The sequence below is a fragment of the Phaseolus vulgaris genome, chromosome 10 (genome assembly GCF_000499845.2).
Source record: "Phaseolus vulgaris cultivar G19833 chromosome 10, P. vulgaris v2.0, whole genome shotgun sequence".
Classification (NCBI taxonomy): Eukaryota; Viridiplantae; Streptophyta; class Magnoliopsida; order Fabales; family Fabaceae; genus Phaseolus; species Phaseolus vulgaris.
Genome location: NC_023750.2, coordinates 43,939,595 through 43,954,490, shown reverse-complemented (window position 1 = coordinate 43,954,490; position 14,896 = coordinate 43,939,595). Strand labels below are relative to the sequence as shown.

At 33.3% G+C, this 14,896-nt stretch overlaps 2 protein-coding genes across 2 annotated transcripts; both read left to right on the top strand.

Annotated features, from left to right (window-relative positions):
* The first annotated feature begins 5,579 nt into the window (after positions 1–5,579).
* LOC137819576 (V-type proton ATPase subunit D) lies at positions 5,580–6,929 on the top strand. The gene is made up of 2 exons (XM_068623466.1): positions 5,580–5,722; positions 5,813–6,929. The coding sequence occupies exon 2, from the start codon at positions 5,837–5,839 to the stop codon at positions 6,599–6,601; it is 765 nt and encodes a 254-aa protein (XP_068479567.1). The 5' UTR covers positions 5,580–5,722; positions 5,813–5,836; the 3' UTR covers positions 6,602–6,929.
* Positions 6,930–10,961: 4,032 nt separating this feature from the next.
* Positions 10,962–13,043, top strand: LOC137818337 (CBL-interacting serine/threonine-protein kinase 5-like). Its single transcript, XM_068621689.1, has one exon. The coding sequence runs from the start codon at positions 11,597–11,599 to the stop codon at positions 12,926–12,928; it is 1,332 nt and encodes a 443-aa protein (XP_068477790.1). The 5' UTR covers positions 10,962–11,596; the 3' UTR covers positions 12,929–13,043.
* The last annotated feature ends 1,853 nt before the right edge of the window (positions 13,044–14,896 follow it).

Here is a 14,896-nt window from a genome sequence, read left to right as displayed (position 1 = left end):
GTTCTCACCGTGATAAATATTAAATGTAACCATTTAATTTATATGCAAAACTGAGCATAAAAAATTATTAAAACAAAAGTGAATAAAATATATAAATACATAATATAATTACAGGTAAGTTATATGAAATGATCGACGAAGAAATTAGCAAAATAAAAAATTGACTTTCTTAACGATTTTCACGCGAAAATCTCTTGCCAAAGAAGAAATCGCGGCACAAAGTTTGGCGTATCTCTGTTTTAATTCTTAACAAAAAATAATATTTATAAAGTCTTGTGATATTTATTTATAAATTTTCATTTGCTTTTGATTGATCGTGCTGATAAATAAGCATAGAAGAGAGAACAGCAAAATTCAGATAATGGATATTGTTTTAAGGGGTAATAATTAATTAATTAAGTAAGTAAATGAAAAAAAATGGGTGCTAATTAAGAGGTTTCGTGTGGTGCTATCATATCCTGAGAATACCACACAAGATTTAAGAAATGGTAATTATGTGAAATTGTGTGTTTTGCATGATAATAGTAGATAAGTATTTGATTTGAAATAAAAAAAAAATTGTAGGTTTTTATTGATGTTCTCAAATAGGATTGGAAGTAAGGGAATTCTACTTGAATTTATTTCACTCCTCTTATCTCTTTATCTCTCGTCTCTGTGAACTCAAAGTTGATGATAAAGATACTTCGACGTTCAAGTGAGATTTTGATATTCACTTGGTATATTTAGTGTATAATGATGACGTACCTGATTCTTGTGCCTACATATATGATTATCACGAGTTTTTTTGTTATTTGGCCGAATTAAGGATATGGACGTAATTAAGAACATATTACCTAATATTTAGTTGTTGATTAACCTTGCTAATTTTCTTAGGATGTGGTGGTGTCGGTCGGCCTTGACCGAACATTGGACTCCTATTTGATCGTCCAGTCTTGACTGGTACAGTACAAAAATAAATTCTATGCAGAATTTATTTTAACCAGAATAATAAAAAGTGAGAGACTTAGAGAAGGAGTGAGACGGGTATGAAGGCAACAAGTCAATCCACTGAATTGAAGCTAGAAAACCAAATCCAGAAAATTTGTTTGCGGCACATTCATAGTCATGGACTTCTCCATGTCCACGTCCATTTAATTACAGCACCCAATTATAGACAATTACTCCTTTTGAATTCAAATCTTTATGGTCTTCCTTCTCAACACATGCCCTTGAAAAAACAAATGGATTCGTTCAACTTCAACCAGAAGGTCTTTCTTTCTTTCTCTCTCTCTAGAACTTCAAAAATAATCATTAACATAACGGTCAGTATCAGACCAACCATGTCATTCGGTCTCGATGATGATTCATCGACCGGTTGAAGACATATTTAAAATAGCTACAGTAAATAGTAAATAGCAATTAAGGCAGTTACAAGACTCCCTAAAAATACGGGATACGTCCCATCAAATTTGGGTAACATCTCGAAAAAGAATCTTTTTAAAAATAAGCTAACACTAATATATAATAGATTTGACCCATTACAACCGTCAATGACTAAACACTATAAATAAATCATCTACAAAAATATAAGGTAAGTTTTTAATCAGCAGCTCTTAATATAGACTTTGTAAATCGAGTATTTACTTGATCATCGGAGTACTTTTTCAAATCAATCTCAACTCAGCACTAACAATTAAAAAATGAGACTTAGAGTGGGAAGAAAAAAACGACCAAACAATAGACATGTCAGTAATTATACAACCACTTCCAATATTATTTAGGCTCATTTTATCTATACAATTATAACTTATTTAATGGATCACAAATTTTCTAGAAATAGAAGCCAATACAAACTTTCTCACAACACCAATCATTATAACCTCAAACAATTTTGTGTGATGTATAATGAATGTTAATAGTTTTCATAAATTAAAATTTATTTACATGTTATACAAAAAAATTTGGTTGAAGAGCATACGTGTGAGAACAAGTGGTTTCTTTGACCCTTTGGTGGTTTCGTTTGGATGACAATAGAGATTTGATTGGTGCATGCAACTAGGTACAGAGAGACAGAAACAGTGTAGCATTTTGGTTTTCAAATGAAACAATGGAACCAATCACACATTATTTGACCTCAGAGAGACTTTTGTTTGACTTTGTCAACTTATGTCGGCTCTTTCATTCATTCCCTCAAACTCAGTTACCATAGCTTGCCACGTCATATTTAACCTTTTTTATTTCCTCTATTTCTGCATATTCTATCTATAAATATTTTTTTTATAATTCTTCTTAAGTTTTATCTTGTCTTCTCATGAAACGAGAAACTCAAAATATACTTCGATTAAAAATTAGTTAGATAGATAATTATCTAACGTACTTAACTGTTAAACTTCAATTTTAATACACGTCAATGTGATTCCTTCATACACAATTCTTTAGGAATGTTATAAATATCCTCAATGAGTTTATTCATTGCATGATTTAATTAGTCAACCAGGTTCACAATTTTTAACAAAGGTAACCTTATAATTAAGATAAATTATAATTTATCTTACGTACGTGCAATTTGTACAGGATAAGAATCTATGTTCGGTCAATGATTTCTTATCTTAGAGTTTAAAACATTATTTTATGTTTATTTACTGTGAAAAATACTTTTTTTTTTCAAAAAGAGAAAGAAAAACGTAAAGTTGCAAGCATTTCACTGATAAAGAATCACACAAGCACGAAAATTGGTATTTAAAAATCTGAATGCTAATTTATTGTGTGCTAAAGTTGACTTAGCTTTTATTTCTTATATTTTGTATTGGTTAATATATTAGTCGATATTTAACGAGTTAATTTCGATTTCGATAACCAATTGATCATGTTAAAATATACTTTAAGGCACTTAATAAACAATATTAATGACAGTTTTGAGAATTCTTCATGAATCATAATCATGTCCTGGATAATGTAGATGACATCTCCAAAAAAATCAGTCAAACACTGAGTAACTGAAAGATATTGAAGATATTTTTTAAATATATCAATATACTTATATACTTCCCTATAAATCAGAGATCACGCTAGACATCTGTGAATAACTGATATTCAATCCATCACAACAAGGGTCCATAAATAAACACACTGTAAATAAATAAACCCTTTACAGAAGTATACGTAAGATAAGCTTTAATCAATATCAGTTTTACAAATATACACTCTTTATACAAAGTACTTACTTGATAGTCAGAGTACCTTTTTCAAATCAATTTCGCCCGAACGTCAACAATCAAAAAAAAAAATTAAAAAAAACAAAAACCAATAAATCAACAATTATACAACTAATTTCACATAATATCTTATTCACTTTGCATTTATACTAAGTTATAATTGAAGAAAAAAGAGCACAAAGTGATGGCATGCATGACGTGAGAAAAACATATTCAACGCAATGTCCCACAGATTATTTGTTCATACCAGTCAACGCTATGTGTCGGCTTCTCTTTTATTTTATAATTTTTGTCAATTTCTTTGCCACCTTTTATTCTTATTTATTCCATTTTATTCTTCACGTTTTCCCTAACTTAATACCATCTCATTCCCTGCACCTATTCTTATCCTTTTCCTCATCCACACAATATGTCTCAAAGGAATTCAAATTCAAAATACAAAACAAAATTATAGGAAAAAATTCATCACTACCCATCATCTTAATTATTTTTCATCACAATCCACTCTCTTATTTACTAACTTTTTAACCAATACTTATTACTAATAACCTATTTTGAAAGAAAATAATTTCTTTGATTAATAAATTTCAACGTGAAATCATTATTTTATATTAATAACTCGGACTCTTAAAATTGATATAAAGAATGTTAAAAATAATTAATATTAAAAGTGGTTTCTCTAAAAATGTTCCTAAGCTCATAAATGTAGGAAAATTAAATTCACAGAATAGGACCAATTTAATCAAGTGGGTTTGTTTATGAGGTCTTCAAATGCGGCAGTGACAGAACAACAAAAACATTTTTGTCCTAAATTTCAATATAATTAAATAAATGACCAGTGCCGAAAAAGGAACAGTGAGAGTGAGAACAGCAAAATGTTGCAAAAACCTTTTTCCCTGTAATAGAAACAAAGCAATGATAAATTAAGAATTTTGTGGTTTAAATCGTGGTGTTTTTGTTTTTTAAGGTTTTGTTAATTTGTTTTATACTTTAACAAGTCCTCCAACTAACACCTTGGATAAGGACCATAATATTATATAGTGTGAATCTGAATTAGAAATTTGCAAATTGGTCGTGTGAAAAATGGGGTAATGATGGATATAAGTTAAAGTATTTATTATACTATTTATTCATCTTGTTACTCCCACTCATACACTAATGTATCAAACATGATTTTTTCATGTGAGTAATGAGAATATTATAAATATCAATTTATTATTAAAAATAAGAATATTTTGGTTAAGTCCTTTGAATTATTTACCAACAATAATAATATTTTTCAAAAATAAAAAAGGCATGGATTATAAATATCTCGTATTCAAGAATGTCCTTTAAAAATTTAAACTCTCCATAAATGTTTGAGTTTGGGATCAAGTGTATTTTCAGGAGGTCGAGTATGCACATACACGTAAATAATTCGGTTAGTCGGTCTTTTAGACATTCTGTCTTACATATCGCAAATTAATTAACAATACCATTAAATATATAATACACAATAATTTCACATAAACTATGATTAGCGGACAAATTGAACTCAATTAGGTCGTATTAGTCCATAACATCTTAAGGTCCAAAGTCATAGTTATAATGAAACTAATGAATTTTTATCCAATGTATCCTTAAAACTGATTTGAGTATCATAGTGTCTTTACAAGTATTCTTGTCAAGAAAATCAAAATTATGACAAAATTAAAGACCAAAAGACTAGAAGAGTATAAAAAATAAGGATAGCTCCTTCCCTACAACATTACTTCCTAAGAATAAAAAAAACACACATATATATATATATATATGAAAGAATATTATAAAATATAGAACATCAGATTCAGTAAATTTAATAATATTTTGATCGCATAGAATTTGTGTTTTTGTTATTATATATAATTTTTTAAAATAAACATGTAATTATTAACTAATTTTGTTTTTGATGGTTTATTGTATAATTGTATATCTTAGATTTTTAGATTTTATTTTCTGCTTGTCTATATATAGATAAATGGTGAATACTTAACTGTATTCAGATAAATGAAAAAAATGTAAAGAAAATAATAACAATATTACAAAACATTTACTACAATTCTTTTACCCAAAAATATCATTATATTTATTTTTTTATACTTTAAAATACCACCAAAATAAGCAACCAAATTCAAATTAATACAACTGTGTGTGTTATTATTTTTTTTCTGGTGCAATCAATTCGTTTACAACAAAGATTTATTTGAGTTTTGCTAGGTTCCAGGAATAGATACAAAAGAGGCTAAAGAACGGGCCTTCTTTTAAATTTGGGCTATAAAGAAGGCCCAATAAGTGTCGTAGATGTAATAAAAAAGGCCCAATAAGTGTCGTAGATGTAATAAAGAAGGCCCAATAGGTGTCGTAGATGTAATTGAAAGCCCATTATTGGAATCCAAAAAAAAAAAGTTTTGATCGAAACGCGCGCAGAGATAGACACTAAACACAGTCTCTCTCTTGATCATTGTGTTTGCTGTGGATCTCCATCGGCAACTTCCTTCCCTGTGTGACAGGTAAGTCACCGGTTACACCTTCAATTCATTTTTCAATTTCTCCGATCGCGATTATCCTCACGCGAATTGTACTGCGCGTTGATCGATCAGATATTGTGATCGTTGAAAGGCACGATGTCGGGGCAAACGCAGCGTCTGAACGTGGTCCCCACCGTGACGATGCTGGGAGTGGTGAAGGCGCGTCTGGTGGGAGCCACGCGCGGCCATGCGCTCCTGAAGAAGAAGAGCGACGCGCTCACGGTGCAGTTCCGCCAGATCCTGAAGAAGATCGTGACCACGAAGGAATCCATGGGCGATATCATGAAAACCTCGTCGTTCGCGCTCACCGAGGCCAAGTACGTCGCCGGCGACAATATCAAGCACGTCGTCCTCGAGAACGTCCGGGAAGCCTCCCTCCGCGTCCGCTCGCGCCAGGAAAACGTCGCCGGCGTCAAGCTCCCCAAGTTCGACTACACCTCCGACGCTGACGCCAACAAGAACGACCTCACCGGACTGGCGCGGGGCGGCCAGCAGGTGCAGCAGTGCCGCGTTGCCTACATCAAGGCCATCGAGGTTCTCGTCGAGCTCGCCTCGCTTCAGACCTCGTTCCTCACTCTCGATGAGGCTATCAAGACCACGAATCGTAGGGTTAACGCTCTGGAGAATGTGGTGAAGCCGCGGTTGGAGAATACTATTAGTTACATCAAGGGGGAGTTGGATGAGCTCGAGAGGGAGGATTTCTTCAGGCTGAAGAAGATTCAGGGATATAAGAAGAGGGAGATTGAGAAGCAGATGCTGTTGCAGAAGGTTGAGACTAATCTCCCTCTGCGCAAAGCAGTTTCTTACAATTCCTCTAATTTGTTGTCTGTGGGTGACAAAGATGAGGACATTATCTTCTGAATGTGATTCCATGTGCTGCAGCTTCTGCTGGGTGAGACTTCTCTGCTATTTTTTAGGTCACAGTTTTCTGTATCATGAATAAAGGTCCCTAGTATATGTTTATTTATTTCTTTCTTTATTAATTCGAGACGTCGTTGTTTTAAAGTATGGTTCTTATCATCCGATCTTATGGAAGCTTTTGAAGTTGCTGTGAGTAGCTGTAATTTCGTTTCGAAATATAGTACATCTCCATAGAGTTGTGGGAATTGTGGAAAGGCATATTCTAAGTTATCTTTTGCTTGTATCAGAATTGTTATTGTTATTATTTTAGCTTATCGGTTGCAATTTACATATATATGTATAGCAGTGATGACGGCAGATGTTGTTATTTTTGGATTGGATGAAGAATAGGGTTTTAAGATGTGGTCTTTGGAATATGAAATCCTTAGGTTTTGTTCTTGGGGTTTGAGATAATTTATTTATTGGGTCTTGTTTTTGTTTTATTACAGAAATGTAATGTAGTGATCTCTTCCAAACTTAGGAGATATATTGGTGAAAAATGAAACCTCTCCTTCAATCAACTTTTGTAGAGCTGAGTTCATCTGCACTATCACAACCAAACCCAAGTACCCAGGCTAAATGTAGCTGAATGAAAATTGGAATACATAACTATTGACAGTGTTAATCTATCTAGGCTTAATACTCTGCCTCGAGTAGGTAGAGAGGTAGATATATATTGTATCCAACTTGGACTGGTGAGGCCTGAAATTTCAGCTTGAAGGAGTTTGGTAACAAGATTTGTCAGTTCAAGTTGAGTTTTCATTAGTTTAAGAAAGCCCAAGGCAACATGTTCCTGGATATAATGTGAATTTGTGTCTGCTTGTTTAGATTTCTCAGCATGTCCTGGATTTGATGCTAAGTGAGTAGTTGATTGACTGTCACAAAACACTATTGTCGATGGGATTGTGATTCCCAAGTTGGAGAGGAGTCATCTGTGAGCCACAGCAGCTCACAAGCCACTTTTGCCATTTATTCCACCTAAACTGATAAATGTGTGACTATTGGTTGTTTCATGGATTTCCACTACACTAAGGATCGGCCTAGGAAGACAAAATCCCATGGTAGATCTCCTCTTTCTGGGCAATTATCCCGATTCACATCACCAAATGCTGTGGGGTTGAATCCTATTGAATTGACTATAGAATTCCTTGGCTTGGACATGATGGACAGCCTGTATTTGAGTGTATGTTGGAGCTGACTTAAGCTCACCAAGTTTATTGACTGCATATGTGTCAGGTTTGAGGTCGATAAGTTCATTAAACGACCAATCAATTGTCTGTATAATAATGAATCTTCCAATAATACATCACCAGCTGTCCCATTTAATTGGAGGGTTGGGATCTATAGTCAGAGAAAGTAGTTGGCCCCTAGGAAATCCTGTATCTTCCAGTAGAGAAAGGGTGAGAATTAGCTTCGAGAAAAGCCTTTACCAAACTCTAGTCCTGAGAAGTTTTGAGGTCCCCAAGAACAGCCTTTAGCTTGAACAGATTTTGGAGTAAATGCTGAATCTGTGTCAACTTCTCTTTATTTCGGAGGGCTAGGATTATGTTTATGTCTTTGAGAACTTGAGGTAAGCTAGGAAAACCACTGGTGATTGACCACAATCAATAGTGAATAGGTATCTATCATTCTCTTTCAGATTGGTGAAGCCATTGTCAAGCAAGGTAGTGGAGAGTGTATGAAACCATTGTCTTCAAGCTTGTGGAAGACCATAGCTGGGCCTATGTAACCTACAAGTCAGCTAAATCTCTATTCAAAAGTGTTATTGATATCCAATTGTAATATGGAACATTTTGGACAGCTGCAACAGAAAGAACACTATGACTATTGTACAATTTGCAACTGGAGAAAGTGTCTAGAAAATTTATGTTGAATACATGTTCTGGTATTTTGGACACATGAAAACTGATGATGGTTCTTTGTTGGGTGATCTTATGGTTTTGATGAAAACTCAAACTGTGACTGCATCAGTCCGAAGAAATTCAGGATTAATATTGTAGCTTCTGATTGTTTTGTATCAAGCCCATGAAAAAGAGTGTTGTCATCTACCAATGTGAGAAAATAATTCTTTTACCATCATTAGTGAGGTGGTGGTAAATATAATATAAACTTAGATATCTACTTTATAGTTTATATATAAAAATCAAATAGGCTTTGAGAACATAACTCAATTAGATCACAAGTGAAATCTTCTATGAATCATAAAATGAACCTGAATTTATGAGAACATGCAAGTCAATCATTCCACACCGAAGAAGAGTAGAACATAAATTAAAGAATAAAAGAAAAGAAAAAGTGTCACTTATAAAGTCTCCATTGTCATCTTCTTGCTGAACTAGGATGAACTTCACCTTGTACTTTTTGCTTGAATTGACTTTAATGGTTACACGTGATTCGTTATTTTCTTGCTTGTGTTGTTTTGGGACTAAATTAAACTCAAATTAACTTAGTCTACAAATAGTAATTGTACCTAAAATTATAGGGAAAATAAATTCTAAGAATTTCAAGTACAATAAATATAAAATAGAAAAAGAAAATTCTATCTTTTCAACATTTTTTTCAACGTGTCGACTTATCTTGCTTATTTTCTTCTTAAGAGTAAGTTGACTGACCAATTAAAAAAAATTTAAAAAAGTTAGTAATAACAAATAACTTGTTAAAATAAAAAATACTTTAAGAACTTAATAAAACAATTTTAAATAAAATATAAGTTGTTATTTTACTGTTTTAAATAACAATAAGACATTCTCATTCTTCAACCAACTTGTTAGTTAAATATGTTTACATATAAAACTCATTTGACTAAATATTACAACATTTTCCAAGCTGTTTCTTCTTTATATTACGATTAGATTACGATTCATAACAGTGAAATTTGTTTTGTGTGCCATTATTATTATTATTATTATTATTATTATTTTGTTAAAAGAACAAAAGAAGAAGAAACATAATCCAAACTACAATCTAGCATAAATTATCCTGAATTAGAAACTACAAAAATAATCAAATATTATACAGTGATTTTAGATGGATATTTATAACAATAAATTATACTTTTTAAAGATTTAGTTCTAAGTTAAATTCTCAAATATCATAACATAATAAATAATTTTAGTCTTCAAAAAAAATGGGCAATTGTGTTTAATAGTATTAAGTTCATTGAACAAAATTCGGTATCAAAATTCATTGAAGTTGTATTGTTGCAATGTATGATGATAAATTTAATTGACCTAATTTTGAAATTTAAAAAGTATAATCACAATGATTTAAAAGGTAACAAGAACTTTTGTATGTATCTATCTTTTTTCTATCATCATTTATTATATCTTTTATAATAATTTTTTTTCCTTGATTCTATGAATCATATATAAATATCGTTTATCACAATAAGAAATAGTGAAGATGTGAAACGAAATCAATGTTTGGTGGATTTATCTATGATATGATTGATTTTCTTTTTTATGATATGATTGTTTTTGGCGTGGCAATTTAAAATTGAAAGCGATGTGCATAAATATGAAAAATTTAAAATCATAAATCTTATATAAAATTCAAATATTAAATCTAAGACTCTCTCTAATATGGTGCATAAACATAACAAAAGAAATCTATTCACAAATTTTACTCTAATAACAAAGTTACACGTTCTAATTTTTTATTTATATTTTAATTCTTATAACTTAAAAATAAAAATTTAATTATCATAATTAAACATTTTTCACTTTTAAAATAATAAATCTTAAATTTTAAACTCCCTCTAATATAAATAATAATAATAATAATTATTGCATTGAAGTTGACACTCTTGGGCTTTCGCTTTATGCATTGTCATTAGCTGTAATCGACTCAATCACACGTCAGCAAGCTGGGTCCCACGCTTCTCTCTCCCCCACTTTGATTATGTAATTAATTAATTAATTAGTTAATTAACTGCAAGATTAACATTGTTTTTATTCCATGGATGCCATTTTCACAAAAAAATAAATAAAAAAATAACAGCAATTTCATTCATACAATCTCTTCATAATGTTTAATACTTGCAATTAAGATTTATAATGGACTAAATAGTAAAAGTATGATGTATTGTGTTAATGGAAATAAATTTATTAATAAATTAATCTTTTATGAGTCCATTGGAACATTATTCAAAGAAAAAATCAATAATATTTTTTCTGTCATAAAATCAATAATATTTTCCTGCGTTACAAAATTCATATAATTTTTCACAAACTTTTTTACGAAATATTAAAATCCTAAACTTTAAACCTATCTTAAACCTTAAATTCTAAACATTAACTAATTAACTAAATATAGTAGGTATTTGATTATGTGTTAGACGATGCATGGTGCTATAGAGAGGGAAAACAGTGGTGTGATGCAGAAGGTGATTTTTTTGTTAACAGAGAGATTCAACTACGTTACTCCTTCTTTCTACTCTCTTCCACACCTTCATTTCCACTTATAAATGGTGACTTAAACACAAAAGTTACTGTGAAGAGTGATTACAGTAACAGAAAGAAAGCATAAAAACAAAATGAAAACAGAATCGGGTTAGATCCCCTGTTCCTCTTCTCTCTGCTTCATCTCTCTGTTTCTCACACCTTCTCTTATTCCTCTTTTTCTTCATCCCATCCTTATCCTCCAAATTTCCCATCTACTCATTCTACTTCCACACACCTATATAAACAAAACCTAACTCATTCACACACCACTCCACTTTCTTCTTCTTCTTCTTCTTCTTCTTCTTCTTCATACATGCACCATGAAGATTTTCCACCCTTCTGAATGCTTTCTTCGGAACGTGGTATGTCCATCGGACACCATATTCCTCAAAAGCATCAATCTTTCTCATCTGGGTGCTTCCCATCTCCACCAATTCAGAATCTCCATCCTCTCCTGGCCCAACTAGTTACACTCTGATAACCATATTCTCCACTTCTTACACCCTTTTCCGCCATGGATCCGCAGAACGAACACGCCCAAGCTAACCCCAGAAACATAATCTTCAACAAATACGAGATGGGGCGGGTGCTGGGGCAGGGGAACTTCGCCAAGGTCTACCACGGCAGAAACCTCCTCACCAACGACAACGTGGCGATGAAGGTCATAAAGAAGGAGAAGCTGAAGAAGGAGCGATTCGTGAAGCAGATAAAACGCGAGGTTTCGGTGATGAAACTGGTGCGGCATCCCCACATCGTGGAACTGAAGGAAGTGATGGCCACCAAGGGAAAGATCTTCCTCGTCATGGAATACGTCAGGGGCGGGGAACTCTTCACCAAACTCAACAAAGGAAAACTCTCCGAAGACCTCGCCAGAAAGTACTTCCAGCAACTCATCAGCGCCGTCGACCACTGCCACAGCCGCGGCGTCACCCACCGCGATCTCAAGCCGGAGAATCTCCTCCTGGACCAGAACGAGGACCTCAGAGTCTCCGACTTCGGACTCTCGGCGCTGCCGGAGCAGCGCCGCGCCGACGGCATGCTCGTGACCCCGTGTGGCACCCCTGCTTACGTGGCGCCGGAGGTTCTGAAGAAAAAGGGCTACGACGGTTCAAAGGCTGATATATGGTCCTGTGGGGTCATTCTCTACACCTTGCTCTGCGGCTATTTACCCTTCCAAGGTGAGAACGTTATAAGAATCTATCGAAAAGCGTTTCGAGCTGAATATGAACTACCCGAATGGGTTTCGCCGCCGGCCAAAAATCTCATTTCGAATCTCCTCGTTGCTGATCCTGCAAAGAGGTATTCCATTCCCGATATAATGAACCACCCTTGGTTTCAATTGGGGTTCATGAGGCCCATTGCGTTTTCAACCAAGGACTCCGAGGTAGAACAGAGCTTCGACTTCGACGACGATGAGGTTCCAACGAGGAAACCCACGAGGCCGTTTTACAACGCGTTTGAGATAATCTCGTCCTTGTCGCACGGGTTTGATCTCAGGAGTTTGTTCGAGACGAGGAAGCGGTCGCCGTCGATGTTTATTTGTAAATTTTCGGCTTCGGCGGCGATGGCGAAGGTGGAGGCTGCTGCGAAGAAGCTGAATTTTAGGGTGACGGGGAAGAAGGAGTTTGTGGTGAGGATGCAGGGGGCGGAGGAGGGGAGGAAGGGGAAGTTGGCGATGACGGTGGAGGTTTTTGAGGTGGCGGCGGAGGTGGCGGTGGTGGAGTTTTCGAAGTCTGCCGGAGACACTTTGGAGTATATTAATTTGTGTGAAGAGCAAATGCGACCATCTCTGAAAGACGTTGTTTGGAGCTGGCAGGGTGATACCAATCACTTCTGCAACAATTAGTAATACTTAATTCATTTCCTTTTGTTTTATTTAATTCCTGAGTTTGGTTCTATAGCATGTACATTCATCTCACAAATTCTGGAAAAGTGAATACCAATTGAAGAGTTTGAATTTAGTTGTGTGGGTTAATTTTGAAACACCTATGAGGATCGGAGATTCTAGTCCCTTTAAATGGCGTGTTACTTGAATGTCTCTTAAATGACGTGTTACTCGAATTCGACATGTATTAAACATCAACACTTCTATTCTTAAATTCGACACTTATATTTTCGATAGACATTTCTATCCTCATAAACACTCCTATTTTAAAATAACTACGAGGATCGGACATTCTAGTCCCTTTAAATGATGTGTTTCTTGAATTCGACATGTATTAAATGTATTAAACATCGACATTTCTATCCTCGATAAACACTCCTATTTTCAATGACACGAATTCAACATCAATATACTATCTTGATATAACACGTATTGAACATCAATACTTTTATATATTTTTTATAAACACACTTATTCTCAATGACACTTTTATATATTTTCTTATTCTCAATGACACTTTTATATATTTTTTATAAACACTCGTATTCTCGATGACACTGGACATTGACATTTTAAAATAATACGAATTGAACATGTACACTTCTATGAACATTATGATGAGCCAACATATAAGAAAACAAATTCGTTTCCACATTCATTCTCATAAAAATATATTAACATTGTGTCAATTAATAGTAGATGAATGAGAAACTATGAAATTTACGATCACATGTTATGCAATAAAATTAAAACTAAACCAAATACCATTAAAGGGGTGTTTGGACCGCTTCACACATCATAAAACATGCGCCGCCGCCGCCGACATTCGAAACAGACAAAAAAACGGTCATAAGAAAAGACTGTTAATCATTTTCTTTTCTTTTTCACATATAATCTACCTTAGATATTTTAATTCTACTTACCAATTTGAAAAACCAATTTTTCAAAACTAATAATAGTTTTATAAGTTAATTATTTAACCGAGCCCATTTTCGTATTTGATAATTTTTTTAAAAGACAAATGATTTCATCACAAAAATATAACTATTGAATGGGAAATTTATGACCTTAAAAAGAGTAAACCGTAGGAGTTGGATTGGATTTTGTAGGATTTGTTATCATTACCCTTTTGTAGTTGTGTCCCTGGTGTACAAGTTTAACCCAAGAAACACAAAAACATAGAGTGGGAAAACAAAGTTGCCCTTGGAATCTATTTTGTCCATGTTGTGTGATGGCAACAGAAGATCTGGTAAAGGACATTGAATATTTTTGGTGTTTGTTTTGATTAATAAAATAAAACAAAACAAATGTGTTGGTACATTAGAAGATGTCTCTTTTGAGGAAAAGGGTGTTTGTAGAAAGAGTGTTGTGTCTTTTATTCCAAGTACCATCAGCTGACTCAGATCATACTCACTTTTTTGTGAAGATGAGGCTCATAATAACACAGCATTGCTCAACCTCAACTTGCCAAGTTGGTTAAATATAGACACAATAAGATATTAGGATTTGCATTTTTCCACCACACACCCACACTCATCTAGATACCTAACCCATCCTTGCCTCAACTACATTATCAACAACCCATGTATATATAATAAACTATATCTTATCATATATAGGAAAAATCATCTAAGTTGATCATCTTCTGTTACTTATAAGCAGATTATGTCAATTAAATGCATCATTTGATGAACTTTTCTCATCACAAAAGGGTTATGAATTGGTAGAATAATTGAAAAACCAATAATTACAAAAATATCATAAAAAACAATTTTAGAGATTAAAAATAATTAGTTACTATATTAACTAAATTATATATTATTTTATAAACTAAAAAAATTATTAATTTTTAAATTAATTTCTATTATTTATAAGTAATTTTTAAATTGATATTTAGGTAACAAGATTTTTTCTAACAAATTAAATAAT